A 19,677-nucleotide genomic window follows, 5' to 3' on the forward strand; every position below is an offset into this window, starting at 1 on the left:
TCACTGACTAGCAAGGTTAGATGCTATCAAAGGTTCCTGAACTCACTGACCGAGATGCAGAAGTCATTTATCTCCTCTCCACACTTCACCCTCCCCTGGGCAGCCCTGGGCGATTTCCCATCCCCACTGCTCCTCCTTCTCCCACTCTGCCCAGTCTCCCTACTGCTACCCCTACCAGCTCGTGCCCCTGTTGGCCTCCTTTCTACCTTCTCCACATAACAGCTCCTTCCCATCCCCAAACCACTACTGTCCTCTCCTCCCGCAGCCCCCTCTGCCCCTCCCACCTCCACTCCCAACCCCATCCCCTGCTGCCACCCCTACCCTCTACGCCCAACCCCTTCCCCTCACATTCCCCACTGGCACCACCACTCCCAGCCCCCTTCCCGCCACACCCTTCATACCAGCGCTTCCCCCATTTCAGTCACAGCCCTCAGCTCCCATTCTGGACCCCTCCACCCCCAGCAGGAGGAGCACCCCACCCCAGCCACCGACCGGTGGCCAGAATGCACAGCTGCTCCATCTCACCCCTGAGTGCTGCGCTTCCTTTTTGCATAGAGGGCAGCACACCTCACACTGCTATTATTAATAGTGATTTACTAAGCTCCATCCATGTGCTTGTGGCCTGCACAGCCTCCGAGAAGGGCGCAGACACGGCCCTAAGAGCTTCCAGTCTAAATGCACGTACTGTCTTAGGAGACTGGCATGCGTGTCCTTGGCAGAGTGCGCTCAGAAAGCAGGGGCATTCCAGTGAGGGCAAATGGAGGTCTCCAAACAGCCCAGCTCAGAATGGTTATGAGATGGGCCCAAATCCTGCATCCAGACACAGAGAGTTCAGATCCCCTAACTCTTTAATGGGATGAGCCGAACCCCCAGATCCAAAACATCCCCGCACTTTGAAGGAGTCCGGATCCAAATCTCCAGGCAGAGGCTGTTCCACACACGTCGCAGCCCTAGGCCACTTTCCCCGACAGCACACAAAGTGGGAAATAAACCATTCCAACCCCACTGACCATCAAATGAGCAAGAGCAGCCCCAATGCCTCTGCTGCGTTCTTCCACCTAAAGGACCTTCCAATGGGTCTCGCCAACTTGCTTTAGATAACTGGGACTGTGCCCAGGCGCTCACAAACACAGAGAGCTGTAACCATGGAGACGCGGGAAATGCAGCTGACGCTGGAGAGCCACGGAAATGACCACATAGGAAAATGACACTGACGCTGGCTGGGAAGCTCCTTCAGTCATTAAGCTTTCTGGTGAGGCCAGCTGGGAATACAGCTCCATAAATACTTCCTCTCCCACATCAACAAACAGCCTCCTTGCTGGTTCACCGCCCCCTTTATTCCCATGCCTGGATTCCAGTTTCCCGGTGCAATATGGGGTGCCTCACTTCCTACAGGATGCCTAACCCGATGGAGTCTCAACCAAGACTGGGATCTCCAGCTGCTGCTGCATTGCAAAGGCAAGGCCTGGATGGGTTGGCGACAGTGTGCACTGAACCAGCAACCTCCTGATCTTAAAGGACAAGCTTCTGCTACCTGAGGCAAAAGAGTCAACTCTGTTGGCCAAAGCTGTGGCAGGCTCATCAATCTCTACCTGTGGTCCAGCCACCCCTGAGGGGGACAGAGCACCACGCCCCAGGGCCGGCTTTAGGCTGATTCAGCCGATTCGGCTGAATCGGGCCCCGCGCTAAGAGGGCCCTGCGCCGCAGCTCTCCACCCCGCCCCCAGCTCACTTCTCCCTCCTCCCCTCTCCTGAACACTCCGCCCCCTGCTCCTCCCCCGCCCCTGCTTCCCGCGAATCAGAGGTTCGCGGGAAGTCTGAAAAGAAGCAGGGGCGGGCAGGCAGGCAGGCAGCACCAGGTAAGCTGGGGTGGCGGGGGCCCGAGAAGGGCTCCGGGGGGGCGCGGCGCAGCGTGGCCAAGTCCAGCCCCGGCCAAGCAGCTCACTCTGGCCCCGGTTCTGTCCGAGTGCGCCAGCCCGGCCCCGGCCAAGCACCCCCGGCCTCAGCGGCTCTGACCCGGCTCGGCTCCGGCCCAGCCCGGCCCCCCGCGGCGTGGCTCCGGCCCAGCCCCTGCGGCCAGGCCTGGCCCCCCGGCCGAGCACCCCCGGCCTCAGCAGCTCTGACCCGGCTCAGCTCCGGCCCAGCCCCCGCAACGCGGCCCGGCCCCTGCGGCCAGGCCTGGCCCCCCGGCCGAGCACCCCCGGCTTCAGTAGCTCTGACCCGGCTCGGCTCCGGCCTGGCCCGGCCCCCGTGGCGCGGCGCGGCTCGGCTCCGGCCCCCGCAGCTTGGCTCGGCTTGGCTCTGACTCCGCTCCGCTCAGGCCCGCCCCCCGCGGCTCGACTCCAGCCTGGCCCGCCCTCGCAGCTTGGCTTGGCTCCAGCCCCCACAGCTCGGCTCCGGGCCGGACCCAAGCCCCGCGACCCTGGCCGGAGCTCCGGCCGGAACGTGGCCTGATTCCTGGGGGCAGGGCTTGCGGCAAGCCCTGCCCCCGGGAATCGGGCCCCGCTCTTGCTAAAGCCAGCCCTGACGCCCACTAAGACCAGGATATACAAATAATATATTGCTATGATGAGGTGTGTATTACAATAGCATTTCCATTCGCTAGACAAGATCACGGCTCCATTGTGCTGTACATACACAGTAAGAGACTCCCTGTGAGTTCCTCAGGGCAGGGGTTATGTCTGCACCAGAGCTGGACATGTCATTTCCACCTCAAGGAGACATACCTGCGCTACCTCGGATCGAGCTAGCGAGCAAAACCAGCCGCCTAGCTGCAGCGCAAACAGCAGGAGCTAGCCACCGGAGTACATACCTAGGAGCTCAGACAGGCTCATTCCCAGCACGGCCAGCCTCTCCCGCTGGTCATGCTGCCGCAGCTACACTGCACACTAGCTCAATCGGAGTTAGAACTGGTGTGTGTGTCGATGTACACACAGTCTAAACAGATAAGCCAGACAAAAGTTAGGAAATAAAAAGAACTGTCCCCATTTATTGATGGGAAACTGAGGCACGGACAGACTAATGATTTGCTCATGTTCACAGAAGAAATGTGTGGCACAGCCAGGAATTGAACACAGGACCCCTCAATCCCAGCCCCCAACACTCCTTCAAAACAGTTTTCAAACGGTGCCTAAAACATTTGTATTATAGTTTGAAACTCTCACCAAGATTGTGGGTGCCCAGGGCTGGCCCCTGTAACAGTTCATAATAGCCCAGCTCAGCAGCTTTGCAAACCTAGGCTACGTGGTCATCTAGACCGTTCCTGTGATGTACACTTCTAAATGCACCTTTTATTGCACAGACAGCTAGAGGGTGGTGACGGCGCGCAGAATAAATTGGGGAAAGAAACAGCTGCCAACAAGACTGAGTGACAATTTCCCATGCTCTGGCTGCAGAATGGATTTTGATTGAACTGTAACACACACGCCCAACCATCCACTTGCCACTATTATTATTACTTCTATTACAGTAGCTCTGAGGCCCTAACAGAGCTCAGACTCCTGCCGAGCCGGGTGCTGGGTGCATACAGTAAGAGAGTGCCTGCCCCCAAAAGCTTCCCACCTACATAGAGAAGAGTGAAAAGAGGGGGCAAACGGAAATATCATCACCCCCATTTTACAGATGGCAATTCAAGGCACAGAGACTGAGTGCTTGCCCAAGTCAAACAGGGAGTCTGGGGCATAGCTGGGAAATGAACTCAGAGCTCCCGAATCCTAGTCTAATGCAGTAACCACACAGCTATCCTCTTCCTGCAGGGTCTACGTCATCCAGGGATGAACAGAACAAGAGGGTGGAGCAGCATCACACGTGTTAGTTAAGTGACCTTCAAAGTTCTGCAGGACATAGCAGGCCACGCAGCTCACTCGGTTCTGCAGACTGGCCTGGTGTGGTGCACCGAACGCAGGCTAGGAGTCCAGGAGGCTGTTCAGGCGTCGCTTTATGGTCTGCCCCTCTAACATCATTCATCAACTCAGATGGATAAGCATTGAGCAGGGTTCTAAATGTCCCTGGTGTCACTGTCAGAGCTGCAATGACTACTCCCTCCACTCACCGTATTTATTTATAAGCCTGGATGGGTAGGACCCTCTCACCACACAGCTGAGCACGCATAATTTCTGACTCTTCTCCGGAATGCTGTGGCCGCCCTCCCAGTTCTTTCCTGCATAAAGGCCTCTCTCCTTTCTCTTCCTAGCCCCTCTCTCCTCTGTTAAATACCCAAGACTTTTCCATTCTTTTGTTGCAAACTCATCAGTTTCAAAGGCAGTTGGCTTTCAAGTTCTTGGGCTTGTTTGAACCTGAAGCTCAAAGCTAACCTCAAGGGCTGTGAATCCAGGCAGATGAGAATCACACACACACACACACACACACACACACACACACACACACACACACACACACACACACACACACACACACACACACACACCACCAGCTGTCACCTGAACCCCAGCAAATAAACTCTGAAAAATTTCACACACACATCAACTCAGGACAGCCTTCATCTGAAAAACCACAGGTTCTTCCCCAAGATCAAGTTAGTAAACAGAATTATTCTACAAGAACAGATTTATGTTCCAGTAAAATACAGTACAGCGCATACATGCCCTCTCTCTGCTGGTTCATAATGAGGCTACACAAAATTCAGTTTTTTAATAATTTTGATAGATAATATCAATGTTTATTTTAAGCCTTTTTTTTAAGATTTACTCAAGATTTATCTAGTTTATTTTCCCAGTTGCACAAAATTATGGGGGAGCCAGTCAATTATTTAAAGAGAGTAGATGCTGAGCTTCAAAAAGTTAAAGCTTTATAAACCCCTTAAACACAAATTGTCAAAATATACAAAGTAAATATCCTGAAATCAACAAATCCTACCTGGTTGTACTACTCATGTAACAAGCCTAACTCAAAAGTCTAAATCACTGGATTCTAACTCTGAATTCTCAAGCAGCATTTTTCCTACTTTGCCTATCTGTAAATTTTGGTTATTACTGATGAAAATATTTTCCATCAGTTTGTGTGTCTAGGATGAAATCAACGTTTACCAACATGCACCATAAAAATCAAATCCTTCCAAGTCTCTTCACAACATACATCCCTCCGGTTTCAATCTGCCAATTTTCTCCAAAATTAAATTTTCTAAAACAAAACATAACCCTCCAGATACACCAAAGCTCATTACTAAGTATAAAGCAGAATACATGGGATCACAAATATTCATGTCAATGGTGTAACCCTATGATCACTGCCCAAATAGACTTTAAGACCAGAAGGGGCCATTATGATCATTTAATCTGACCTCCTGCACATCACAGGCCACAGAACCCCACCCACCCACTCCTGTAATAGACCCCTAACCTCTGGCTGAGTTACTGAAGTACTCAAACCATGGTTTAAAGACTTCAAGTTACTGAAAATCCACCATTTACTCTAGTTCAAACAAGCAAGTGACTCAAGCTCCATGCTGCAGGGGAAGGTGAAAACCTCTCAGGGTCTCTGCCAGACTGACCCAGGGAGGGTGGGGGACAGAAACTCCTTCCAACTCCAAATATGGCAATCAGTTAGACTGGGGTGGCCAACCTGAGCCTGAGAAGGAGCCAGAATTTACCAATGTGCACTGCCTAAGAGCCACAGTAATACGTCAGCAGCCCCCACCATAAGCTCCCCCTCCCCGCCCCCATTGTCTCCCACCCACCAGCAGCACCACCGATCAGCACCTAACCCTCCATCCCTGCGCCTCCTGCCCGCCGCCATCAGCTGTTTTGTGATGTGCAGGAGACTGGGGGGGAGGGGCAGATGAGGAGGAACAAGGGCACGGCAGACTCGGGGGAAGGAGTGGAGTGGAGTGGGGCCGGGGCCTGGGGCAGAGACACAGGTTGGCCACCCTTGAGTTAGACCCTGAACATGTGGGGGAGACCCACCAGCCAGACACCTGGGCAAGAATTCACTGTAGTAACTCAGAGCCCTCCCCATCTAGTGCCCCATCTCCAGCTGTTAGAGATATTTGCTAATAGCAATTACAGATGGGCCATGCCATTGTAGGCAGTTTCATCATACCATACCCTCCATAAACTTATCAAGCTCAGTCTTGAAGCCAGGTAGGATGTTTGCCCCACTGCTCCCCTTGGAAAGTTGTTCCAGAACTTCACTCCTCTGGTGGTTAGAAACCATCTAATTTCAAGCCTAAACTTGTTGATGGCCGGTTTATGTCCATTTGTTCTTGTGCTAACATAGGCCCTTAACTTAAATAACTCCTCTCACTCCTAATGTTTATCCCTCTGATGTATTTATAGAGAGCAATCATATCCCCCCTCAGCCTTCGTTTGGTTAGGCTAAACAAGCCAAGCTCTTTGAGTCTCCTCTCATAAGGTAGGTTTTCCATTCCTCGGATCATCCTACTAGCCCTTCTCTGCACCTGTCCCAGTTTGAATTCATCTTTCTTAAACAAAGGGGACTAGACTTGTACACAGTACTCCAGATGAGGTCTCACCCGTACCTTGTATAATGGCAATAACACTTCCCTATCTCTACTGGAAATACCTCGCCTGATGCATCCTAGGATTGAATTAACCTTTTTCATGGCCACACCACGCTGGCAGCTCATAGTCATCCTGTGATCAACCAATACACCCAGGTCTTTCTTCTCCTCTGTCACTTCCAACTGATACATCCCCCAGCTTATAGCAGACATTGTTGTTAGTTCCTGTGATAAATGAAGGGGGAGAGGGTAGCTCCCTTTTATGGACACCCAGCCAGCCAGTTAGCTATGAAGTCCCTCTTGGTGGTTGCTTGCTTTACCTGTAAAGGGTTAAAAAGTCCCCCAGGTAAAGAAAAGGGAGTGGGCGCCTGCCTAAAAGAGCCAATGGGAAGGCTAGAACTTTTTAAATTTGGGAAAAAAGCTTTCCCTTTGGGTTCTGTGTTGTTCTCCAGAGAGAGGGGAACAGAGCAAAGTCAGGGCTATGAGTATGCTGTAAAAAGCTTTTTGCCAAGTATGGAAATCATCAGATTATACCTAGAACGACCCAGATATCTAAGCAGCTCAGGAAATGTCTAGAAAGATGCGATTAGGTTTATTTCTTTTATTTTCTGTAAGGCTTGGGGACTCCTCTGTGCTAACCCCAGATGCTTTTGTTTGCTTGTAATCTTTAAGCTGAACCCCCAAGAAAGCTATTTTAGGTGCTTAATTTTTGGAATTGCTCTTTTCAAATCTAGCAAAAGCCTAAGTTCCAGATGTATTTTCTTTCTTTTTTGTTTTTAATAAAATTTACCTTTTTTAAGAACAGGATTGGATTTTTGGTGTCCTGAGAGGTTTGTGCATACATTGTTAAATTAGCTGGTGGCAACAGCTAATTTCCTTTGTTTTCTTTCTCAGCTCTTCCCCGGAGGGGGTGTGTGAAAGGACTTGAGGGTACCCCACAGGAAGGAATTCCCAAGTGTGCCTTCCTGGGATCCGAAAAAGGGGTCTGCATTTGGGTGGTGGCAGCGTTTACCAAGCCAAGGTCAGAGAAAAGCTGTAACCTTGGGAGTTTAATATAAGCCTGGAGTGGCCAGTATTAATTTTTAAAATCCTTGCAGGCCCCCACCTTCTGCACTCGAAGTGCCAGAGTGGGGAATCAGCCTTGACAGTTCCTAAGTACATGACCTTGCATTTTTAAATTTCATGCCATTTCTATTACTCCACTTTTCAAGGTTGTCCAGATCTTCTTGTATGATATTCCGGTCCTCCTCAATATTGGCAATCCCTTCCAAATTTGTGTCATCTGCAAATTTTATTAGCGCACACCCATTTTTTGTGTCAAGGTCCTGAATGAAAATGTTAAATAAGATTGGTCCCCAGACCGATCTCTGAAGAACTCCACTAGTAACCTCCCTCCAGCCTCACAGTTCATCCTTCAATATGACCCGTTATGACTCCAATCTAAAGCATGGGATAACAGATTACTCATACAGTGTCCCCTGAAGGTCACCAAACCTAAATGGGCAGTGAGTTAACACCAAAAGAGCCCTCAGCAAGAATGCTGCCCTTGCCCTCTCAAGAGAGAACTGTTAATATCAGTGCCTTGGATGATCGTAACAGCACAGTACAGCAAGAGAGAGGCCATCTGTGAAATACCCATGACCTAAGCCCCTGAAGGCTGTATGGGTCAGAACCAACACCCAGCGCAGAGCACAGGAGTAATGTGTTCTCTGCACCAAGCCTAGCTTAACAAACAGGCTAGCTCGGTCTGCACTAGCCTCAAAGCCCAGATGGTTTTGAGGGGGATCCCTGTGTTAAGCATGTTGCAGTGACCCCACCTCAAGGTGACACAGACATCGCTTACTGCCCTGATGTTCAAACAAGGATGCAACATCCTTGCCAAGCACAGCTAGTATAAAGCACTCCAGGCAACTGCTATCCCCTGGGAATCCAGTAACAGCCAGGAAGCCAGCAAGACCCCGGGATTGTGTAGCTTATAGGTATAGGTATTTGCTAGGTGAGGCACAGGTAGAAGGCCTCAAGGCCTGTAAGACAACAGCTTAGCCAAACTAATTAAGATATAAGGCCCCAAAAGCCTTAGCATAAGTAGTTAACCAAGAGTTGCCCTACGGGGGTTCTCAACTTGTGAGTCAGGACCCAAAACTGAGTTGCCAGCATGTTTCAAAGGATTGCATAGCAGCTCCTGTCCCACAGGGCTGGCTGGGCTCGCCTCCCTGTTCCAGGCACTGAAACCTCTGGGTCCCAGCATCACTCAGGTTTGGCCCAGCAGCCATGACGACGGGAGTCCAGGTAGACCGGATTTCAGTGAGTAGAACTGCAACCCCATGAGCCAGGTCACAACTCCACTCACACACATTTGGTCCAGTCATGGGGACCGGGCCTAACCTGAGTGACACTGCAACCCTGGAGGTTGTAACGCCCAGAGCAGAGAGCCAAGCCCAGCTAGCCCCACAGCACAGGAGCTGCAGGAGCCGCCTCTGTGAGATGAGTGCCAGGCAGGACCCAATCTGGACCCAAGCCATCCCAGGGCTTCCATCCCCAGACTATTTACTGCGTTGTGACAGGCCATAAACATTTACAAATGGGTCCTGAGCCCAAAAAGGTTGAGAACCACTGCCCTAGAGCATAAGATATCAAAAGACAGATGCTGTAACGACTAAACTGCTGGTAGGTAAACACAAGATGCTAGTTTATAGCAGCTGACTGACCACAAGAATGCCATGGTAACTAACTGACATATATACCAATAAGCTTGAGGCAAAAGGATTAATAACCTATGGGAGAAGGCACCCCAACATTAGTAGGGCAAGGACATACAAATAAGGAAAGGGACTGAAACCCCAACTGAATATCGTTAGACATAGTAGCATCAGCGTAACACATTATAAAAGTTACATCCCAGCCTGTGTGCTTAGAGAGAAAGAGATGTAGCTCTTGGGAGATGCCAGGATGACGACCACTGGTGATGGTGATGTTGGCAAGGCAGAAGATAACTAACTTGTCAGGTTGTTTTGCAAGAGATGGTGTAAATATATGGATGCTCAGCTCATTCTGTATCATCTCTACCTCCTTATTGGGGTGGAGTGTTTGTGAAATTGCTAACTTTATTAATAAAATTATTATAAATATATTGAGAGTCTTGCAACTGTGCGCATCGGGGCTCCCAACTAAATAGTAATTCTGATAATACTGGGCCTGAATTCTGCACGTAGAATTCATGTCCCCCACAGATTTCTTTGCTTCCCAACAGAAAAATGACTTTCTAACAGGGAAGCAAAGGGAAGCTGCAAGAGCAGTCACGCACCTCTCCCCAGCAGTGCAAGCGCATTGTTTTGGGCACCTGGAGCAGCTGGCGGAGAGGTAAATCACTCGTTCTTAGCACAGTGCCCTATCTTCTGGGCCATACTGGCTCTAATACTGCCTCTCACTATTCTTCTTCCCAGCAATCTTCCACCCACTCACAAGGGAGATTCAAAAGAGTGATAACTGTATGTAGACAGGGTCAGTGTCAAGAGATGGTTTTCTTCTTGAGCAAGTACCAGCCAATCCCTCCTCTGGGAGAAGCTGGCATCATTCGGGCATTGACAAGCCACTCCAACAGCCGCCCCAACATCTATCTCCCTGTTGACTTTGGTCACCAGACAAGCAAGACATGGATAAAATCAAGTGTTGTAACATATAGAGTGTCCAGCACACCAATGAGCACCAGCAACTAACACTCAAGCAGAGATTTGGGGCCTGATCCTCAGTTGGTGCAAGTCAGCATACTGACTTCAAAGGACCAACAGCAACTTATGCCAGCTGCGATTCTGTCCCTCTGTATTTGTCCCCTCAAGAAACAACTTCACTGCATCTGCGGCAGCCAGCTCTGTCTGAATTGAAGTGATCTCACCAGCAAACAATGCCTCACAGCAAGAAACACTTGACTGTCGTTGGCTTCATCCAAGCCCCATTCACCATATTATTCCCCACCCAGAACAGTTCCAATGACAGGGATTTCATGATGATTGTGGCAAAAGCCCCCAGCCTCCATATGTCATATGTTGCAGTCATCCCAGTTTTGAATATGAACCCAGCCACCAATGATGCAGCCAACTCCCGCCCTGCTTCACTGCTCACAAGATTATCTTCACACTATTGTGCATGTGGTACCAAAGGTTAATATTTTTTCCCCTTCTGATTATTGGTGCAAGACCAGGGCTTGGAAAAGTCCATGGCTCCTAAAGTCCTTCTGTCCTCCAAAGTGTTCCTAACCCTAGAGCCCGTGACATACTTGACCTTAAAATCACATCAATCTGATTACCATCTTCCTTCCCACCCCACTTCAACATGATCTTAGCAGCCAGCCTCTAAGAGTTCAGCATATTTGAAAGCTTGGATGGGGTCAGCCACCCATCGGTCTAGAAGTGCATTTTTGGCACTTGGCAGAAGATAGAATAAGGCAAGTAGCAAAGCTCAGGCTAGTGTCATGTTCAATCCTGGTACATTATAAGAAGAGCTGTCAACATTCCAGTAGGAGAGAGTGAAAGCTCATGTAAACATAACCCAATAAGTCACATTCCCAGAGAGGTACCACTCTTCCTACATCACACTCACGACCCCGAATAGGTATGTTTCAGGCCAAGAATGGTGTCATTGCCATTTAGCTGCCCAGTCTACTCAACCAAGTTGAGATTTACTAATCCTGTCCCATGATTCAGAAAGGCCTCAATTTTAAGGCCTGAAGACATCACTGTGATCATCCAGCGGAACCTCATGCATACACAAGCCATTGAGTTTCACCCAGTTCTTGCTGTTAACTCCTGAGCACAAATCTACAGTAGACAGACCCTTGCAAACACTATCTTCTCAGGCCCTTTTCTGCCACTTACTGATACCCCAGAAGGGAACTGGTGGAATGGGGGTAGCCTACCACCAAGAAACTTAGGCCAGAATGTTCAAAAGTAGGCCTTGATTTTGAGGGGCACCATTTTGGGGTAATCAATTTGAAACAGCTGAAAGGAGGCGGATTTTCCAAGGGGCCGAGCCTTGACTCTCCCCTATGAAGCCACCAGGAGGCAACATTGCCATTACTCTGCAGACACAATAATGGGGGTGGTGGTGATTTATTGAGCACTGCTAACATGCTCAGCACTGTACAGACACAGCAGAAAACACAGAGCTTACAGTCTAAAACAAACACAGGGCAGCACAGAGCAGTGTCTACAAAGCAACCCATGCCTGGATGGGCCAAACTGCCAGAGGGGCTGGAGTTACATCGGGATGATCTCCTCCTTCTAGCCAAGAGGCATTGCAGCATGGAAGAGGAAACCACATGAAGAAAAAGCTTCTTCTGGCCTCTGCCTTCAAGGCCCTCCACCATTGAGCCCCACCCTAACTTTCAATCTAGGGCCAGCACCTCACCACGTCGCGCCATTGCCTTCTAACAACGCTCACCATCTGGGGATCTGATTTCTTAGGGCAACGCTGACCCCTCCATCCCCAATCACTCTGCCAACGCCAGCCTCTACTGCCCACTCACTTGATTTCCTCACAGACGCCCCCACGCTTTCTCTCATGCCTCCCTCCACACATGGGAACAAACGCTCTGCAGGCCACAATTCGCAAAGCCTCCCCCTTACTCTCTCTTCAATCCCTCCTTAAAACCTACCTCTGCTTGGATGCCTTGGCAAGGCCAGTGACTACGTGTGGCTACTGAGACCCCTGGGAGTCCTGTCATAGGCAGACGCACCTCTCTCTTCTGTTACTTTGCTCTCCCAGGCCTGTTCATTCATCTGCCATCTATTGTCAGAATTGGAGTCTGCAAGTTCTCTGGGGCAGTGACTGCATATCCCGTGCCTTGCTCAGAAGGGCCCTGATCCCTGACAGGAGTCCTTCAGGCCTACAGTAAACAAACACCAAGGCACAATGGCTACACATCAACCTGTTTGTGTGGCTCCCGATTTCACAAAGGCTCCTAGATGCTGGAACTGAAGTGGTTTCCATCATATACAGGGTTTACAGTTTGGTTCAGTGGCTCTCAGCACCCACACTACATAAATTGTTCCAGACCCCCTGCAGAGGTTTGGCATATGCACTAAACACCCTGCAGGACTACGGTCGATTTCAAGATTCCGCTGGACATACACACACCCCCTCCCAGGATAGAGAATGGCAGATCCCGATGAACCTGCGTGTCAGTATGTGCAAACAGGAGGCCGGAGAAGCCATAAGGTGCTGACAACAACTGCCCATAGCAGTTTCCCCTGGTGTAACCCCACTGAGTTACACCAAGGGTGGACTTGGCACCATGTGATTGCTTGCCCAGTTAGCACAGGCGGTGGCTGCTGCTGCAAGTTGCCATGGCAACCCCATTAGGCCTTTCTGCAGCCGGCAGCAGCATTGCACGGAGGTGCCCAGTGCACAGCTGCTGGTTTCTGTGCTTGGGCCGTGCACACAAGATACTGCATGGTAGACGCCAGCCTATAGGAAAGGCTTTTGGGTGTTGAAACGGGGGCGGGGTGGCCACATTGACATTTGACATCCCGCTCTCCCAGGCTTCCTTTGAAGCACTGTGCATACAGCATTTCCAGCACAATGCACTGGGCATGCTCACCGTGTGCATGACACAGATCCAGCCTCCCCCAGCCCCTGGCACACACATTCCATAGCTCCAAATGCATCACCTGCATAGTAACACATCTTTACAAAGGCACCATTGAGAAACCTCAGCGGCCTAACGCTGTATTCAGAAACATTATACAAAGCAGGAATTACCCCGGCGCTTCCAGATGGGCCAGAACTCCACTTTCAGCACCAGCTGGGCCAGAACTCCACTAATGAGTGCTGTGGGGCCGCACTGTATCCCCACATAACAGGCATCTCCCCAGACCTCAAGGATTAGGGATTGCCACTCACATTCATCCCATCTCCATCATCAAAGAACGCTGCAACCAGTGTCAAATCTACAGGAGTGTATTCTTCTGCCCACCAACCCCTCCCACCCATTTCCTTCCCCCTACATGGCTTCAGCAGCTGAGCTGGATGGAGGAGTTCTGCATGCAAGAAATGGATCTCCTAGGGGTGGAAAGAAAGACTGTAATGAGAAGGACACAGCCAAGCTGGATCAATATACTAATCCTGCATGCAGCATGTGTGTGGCCATATTTTTTCTGGACTGAAGAAGGCTATTAAAAAGGATGGAGAACTCTGGAGTGGCAGACAAAACATATGCAAAAATGTATGTCCATGCACCTCTGTTTTGGAAGGTGATAGATACATGGGGGAGGGGCGATACACACCATGCTGTAGCATCATTGGACAAGTGAACTTGGCATAAGGAAGGGGAGCTGTGGGTGGCTGCTTGGACGCTGGCGTCAGAAAGATGATGCCGCTGTTTTGCAAGCTGGGTGTATTTTGCATGCAGGAGGCAAGGTGCAAGTGGGAGCATGTGACAAAGCTGATGCTGAAGTTTTGATGGATGGGTGAGTTTTGCAGGCAGGAGGCAAGGGACATGTAGATGTCTGGAATCTGATGCCTGCAATAAAGATGATACCATAGTTGTACTGAGTGGGTGAGTTTTACATGCAGGAGGTGATGGGAGTGGGGCATTCTGGAGGGGTTTCATAAAGCGAATGAAACAGATTACATGGACAGGCAAATTCGGCCTGGCATGCAGGAAGCAAAGTGTAAGTGGTTGCATTAGCATGGCAGGAAGCACATATAGGATATACAAAGCCAAGGCCTAAGTCATATCTCCCACCAGCATAAATCAGGAGTAAATCTGTTGGAGTCAATGGAGATACAGGTTATACACCAGTGTATAAATAAGACCAGCATTAGGCCCCTGGAAATCAATAGATATTGACAGATGAATTCCGCTTGTAGTAGGTAAAGTGCATAGAACTCTTTGGCCAGAGCACGGATATGGAATAGAGAGCATGCAACCATGTGGATGGATATGGGAGTCTTGCATGAAGGCTGCTCATGTGCATACACAGTATTTGGGTGCAAAGAGAACACAGAGACAAAAGCCTTGATGGGAAATGAGGTGCCTGTGGATACTTTTCCACCATGTTACAAAAGGAATGAATCTGGTTAGTTGAATATATAATAGAAACCACTCTAACCTGAATGTAGCTACCTGGAGGAAGAGGAGTGTTATTCAAAGGGCACAATGGCCTGTATGGTACAATGTGGAGGAGTAGCAGTGTGGGTGAAGCTTTTGGCTGAATTAATATGAATGACACATGCAAGAGGTCACATGGATGTGGCCATTTGGGGGTGCAGGCTGGGTGCATGGCTGCATGCCAGAAGGGATGTCCATGTGGGGCTGCAGGATGCATGGCTGCTGGATACAAGAGGATGTGCACGTGGCTGTGGGGGTGCAGCCTGCTAGCTAGGGGTGCATGACTGCTTTGTGCAGGAAAGGCTGTGCATGTGGCCCTCTGGAGGCACAGGATGCATGGGTGCTGCCCATGTGGCTATTTGGGGGTGCTGCCTACTGTCCAGCCCAGGTGCATGGCTGCAGGAGGGGCTGTGCATGTGGCCATGTGGGGGTGCATGGCTGCTGCGTGCAGCAGGGGCCCTGCCTGTCACTATCTGGGGGTGCAGGGTGCGTGGCTGCTGCATGCAGGAGGGGCCCTGCCTGTCGCTATGGGGGGGGAGGGGCGCTGGCAGCCCCAGTACTCACCCAGCACAAAGTAGGGCAGCTCGGTGTTCTCCAGATCATCCACCACCACCATCTCCCCGGGGAAGTCGTTGCGCACCGAGAAGAGCAGCTTGGGCTCCGAGGCCGAGGGGCTGTGCATGATGCTCAGGTCGTTCTCCCGCAGGAAGGGCAGCGCCGACACCGTGATGCTCTTGAGCTTGCACTCCAGCTCCTTGGACGGGTCCTCGTCCGCCTCCGCGGCCCCGGCAGCGGCAGCCGGGAGCCAGCAGCAGCAGGCAAGCAGGGCGCAGAGCCGGGCTAAAGCCATCTTGAGCCCGATCCGCCTTCCCTTCCTTCCCAGCGCTGAGAGGGGGCGGGGGGAAGAGCCCTGCTCAGGGGGGCTGAGATGCAGCTTGCAGGGCAAGGCTCCGGCTCGGATGCACCCCCCGCCGCTGGGTTCCTTTGTTCGCAGGCTGCATGCACGGGGAGGAGTGCGGTGGATTTCACAGAAGCAGCTGTGCTTCCGAGCCGGCTGCCAGCGCTGCTGCCTTTCTCCTCCTGTGCATCCTCTCCCCAGCGCTCGCTCACGCGCTGCTATCCACCTGCTTTGCAATGTTGGCGGTTGCTTTCATCCCCCCCCCCCCCCAATTACACTTTGCAAATGCAAAGATCTGACCCCCGCCCCCGCACTCTCCAGAGGGGGCAACCGAGCAGTGCCTCAGAGCTGAGAGCAGAGGCTTTTGATTCTGGATTATGATCTCCAGTGCAAACATTTCCAGCGTCTCTGCTTTTCTCTCATCCTCTCCTAATTTGCTAGATCACCTGCACACACACCCAGTCACATACATCCAGAAGTGCAGCTCCAGGTTGGTTTCTGATTGAGGGGTATAAAAATAATGTTTGCAACCATAACCATAAATGCGGTGGCAGTTTCACTGAAGCAGGGCAGGAGACTGGCAGAGTGCACGCCCAACGTGGGAAGTTTCTGCCCATCAACCCATCTCCAGACCATTGCAGTTCACCTCTCAAAAGGAATATTGCCAGCTGCCTTACACGCTTGCAACCGCTTTGCAATCAGCAGAGTCGGGCAGGGCAATGCAGAGTTTGGCTCAACATGGTGTGAAAGAATCATATGGGTGAAATAAGTCAGCCCCAGCCATGCCAAGGGTAGAATGCCATAATAAGCTGTTAACTAATCTTTACAAAAGCTCTGTAAAGCATTTCGGGACTGATCCAACTCCCACTCAAATCAATGGACAGATTCCCATTCCCTTCAATGGAAACTGGAGCGGGCCCTTATTTCCTCTAGAGCTTGGGATGCTAAACCTATTTTAGCAATCAGCTGTTAAAAGAATACTCTTAAGCAAGGGATATTTTTGGTATGCAACTGTGTTTTGTAGTGCATGTATTCAAACTACAGACATCCAGATAGATATTCCCTTATTCCTTAACTAAGCAGCATACCTCTCAAAGTCAACTGTCCCTCATTACATCCTTACCAGGGAGCCGTTCCTCATCTTAGAACCAGGGTAACATTTTCAAAAGCACCTCCATGACTAAGGAGCCTAAAACCCATTTTCAAAAGTGACTTATGCCCAGATCCTCAAAGGTATTTATGGCATCTAACTGCCATCATTTTCGAGAAATGAGACATCTAAACACTTTTGAGGACTGGGCCATTGGCTATTAGGGCTAGATTTTTAAAAGTATGTAGGCACTTTAAAATAGGCACCTAGTGGGATTTTCAGAGACACCTAAGCCAGTTGGCACCTAATTGTGCAGGAGGTCAGAGTAGATGATCACAGTGGTCCCTTCTGGCCTTGGAATCTGTGGAAGTTAGGAGCCTAAATACCTCTGAGGACCTGAGCCTAAGGCTACATCTTCACTACGGGGGAGGGTCGATTTAAGATACGCAAATTCAGCTACGCGAATAGCATAGCTGAATTTGACATATCGCAGCCGACTTACCCCGCTGTAGGGACGGCGGCAAAATCAACCTCTGCGGCTTCTCATCGACGGCGCTTACTCCCACCTCCGCTGGTGGAGTAAGAGTGTCGATTCGGGGATCGATTGTCGCATCCCGATGGGACGCGATAAATCGATCCCCGAGAGGTCGATTTCTACCCGCCGATTCAGGTGGGTAGTATAGACCCAGCCTAAGTCACTTTTGAAAATGGGGCTTAGCTTCTATGTCACTTAGGAGCATTTGAAACTGTTACCCCTAAACATTCCTCTGTTCCACACGGATCAGATCTGGTGGCCATTATCCTCTTCCGGCAAACGATTTAAATCACAAACAAAGAATCACAAAAGGAAGTTACTAGCAATGTTATGTTTGAACATTTTTTTATATGGGCGGGGAGGAGGGGGGAGCATAAAGGGATACTGCCACCTCGAAGTCCGATCAGTTTTTAAAAATTAGTTCACAGTAGTTTCAGAAGGTTCACCTGCTTCCAAGTCTCCAACATTGGTGGTTTAACAACCAGTTGTTCTATTGTTAAGCGTTTGTTCTCTCCTTGGGGCTGTGTGGAAGACAGTAGGGAAATGAAAACTAACAATAGAGGGGGAATGGTGAAACTGACCATCAGATTTCCCACCATTGCTAAAACTGGCTAAGCAGTACAATATACCCAGGCATGAAGCCTTCAGCACTTTGGAAACTCCAGATAGTACCAATCGCTGCCGCCCATCTCTTCAGCAGCACTGCCTATTGCAAGCACATCAAACCTGTCCTCTGCTCTCTACACTGGCAAGCTCAAGGTCTTAGTGATTAATTTTTGATTATGTGTATTACTGTAGGATGTCAGAGCCTCATGGCCCAGGACCTCGTTGTACTATGTGCTGTACAAACAGAACAAAAAGACAGTCCCCGCCTCCAAAGAACTCACAGTCTAGGTACTTTATCTTCCAGGTGCTCAGTGGCTTGGGCCCATCATATCTAAAAGAGCCTAAAGCTCCAGGATGAAGACAGCTCCACTCCTCTGACACCAGGGAACTCTCTACCACTAAGGTAAAGCTCAGCTGTGCAGGAGACAGATCTTTCTTGGGGGCTGGTCTGAGACCCTGGAAGGAATGCCCCCAGCAGTTACGGACCATCACAGACCTCCTCACCATCCGCTCCTAGTGCAAGTCTCACTTCTTCAACCTGCCTCCCCTGGTATGATCACAGAGCAGTCAGTGTACGCTTTAATAGAATGAACCACACATGACAGATGTTAGTCATGGCGCTTCACGCCCAGCTGGAAGGCACTCAGATACAATGGTGATGAACAAAGCTTAATTTGCTATGAAAGAGGTGCTGGGGCTTAAGCAATTAAGTGCCAGGCTCAAGCAATTGTATTACACCTCTATCCCGATATAATGCTGTCCTCGGGAGCCAAAAAATCTTACCGTGTTATAGGTGAAACCGTGTTATATTGAACTTGCTTTGATCCACCGGAGTGCGCGGCCCCCCCCCCCCCGAGCACTGCTTTACCGCGTTATATCTGAATTAGTGTTATATTGGGTTTTGTTATATCGGGGTAGAGGTGTACTTTCATAACTGATGCAGCAAGCCCAGAGGTGCCAGGCTCAGCCCTGGCACAAATTAAGCACTAGTGATGAGGGCGGTATGAGAAGAGAAGAGAAAGCACTGCCCTCGTGTAGATTGGGCTCCAAAAAGTTTGCTAATGTTTTAAAAACTTTGCCATCTAATCCTGCTCAGAGCAGATCTACCCAGTTTAAAACACTTGGAGCTGCCAATGCCTGCTCTTAACTAGTTTTCCCACAGCTGCTATCTACAGTGGAGCTAAATTTGCAGTAGCAAAGGTGGGTAACTTTAGGGAAAAGATAGCAGACAATGCCAAACTTCTGCCAAGCGCACAAAGTGAACAACTGAATATAACATTCTTCTCTAATCTCTTTCATTATTTATAATAATCCTACCCACAACAATACAGCAGCACGGAAAAGATTTCCAGAGAGAAATGTGATGTTAGGCACCATCAACCTAAAAAACCTGGGCTCAAAGGGAAAACTCACATTGCCTTCAATGGGACTAGCATTTCACCCCCACATCTCGGTCTGAAATTGATTGATATCAGAGCTAGTCACATGTTTTGGTTTTAATTTTGATGAAATTTCAAAATAATAAAAAAATAAACAGGGACATTGCTGATGAATTTTTTGCAACATTCCACCCACCCTTTGTTTTTTAAACTGGCTATAAAGCTGGTCAATTATTTTTTTAATCGTTTAAAATTTTGAATTTAGAAAAAAGGAAACATTCTGGGAAAATGGTTGTGATTTTTCTCCCCTTTTTTTGGAACTAGCTCTAGTAGAAACAACATCTGCGCTGACTATAACTGTGAGATTGGAGAGGGGGGAAATTCTATTGTTTTCAATTTCTTATTGCACATTTGACTGTGTTTTGTGCATAGTCACCTTCCCTGTTTCCCCTCTATATTCCGTTACGTCTCGATCCTGCAAACTCTTACACGCGTGCGTAACATGAACCAGGTGAGTGGTCCCATCCCATTGACGGGAATGTAAATGAAGTAAGGCCTGGTTTACACTTGAAAGATATAATTATG

The 19,677-nt window shown here is 49.8% G+C and overlaps 1 protein-coding gene across 3 annotated transcripts in view; it reads right to left on the minus strand.

The window, feature by feature from the left end:
* Nucleotides 1-15,505, minus strand: part of ASTN1 (astrotactin 1) — a 205,026-nt gene extending 189,521 nt beyond the window's left edge. For all 3 annotated transcript variants that reach the window (XM_054038231.1, XM_054038230.1, XM_054038232.1), the window contains exon 1: nucleotides 15,149-15,505. In XM_054038231.1, coding sequence (XP_053894206.1) covers nucleotides 15,149-15,434 — 286 coding nt within the window. In that variant the 5' untranslated portion in view covers nucleotides 15,435-15,505. The remainder of the gene's footprint in view (nucleotides 1-15,148) is intronic.
* Between the last annotated feature and the right edge of the window lie 4,172 nt (nucleotides 15,506-19,677).

This window comes from Malaclemys terrapin, chromosome 8 (assembly GCF_027887155.1).
Source record: "Malaclemys terrapin pileata isolate rMalTer1 chromosome 8, rMalTer1.hap1, whole genome shotgun sequence".
NCBI lineage: Eukaryota > Metazoa > Chordata > Testudines > Emydidae > Malaclemys > Malaclemys terrapin.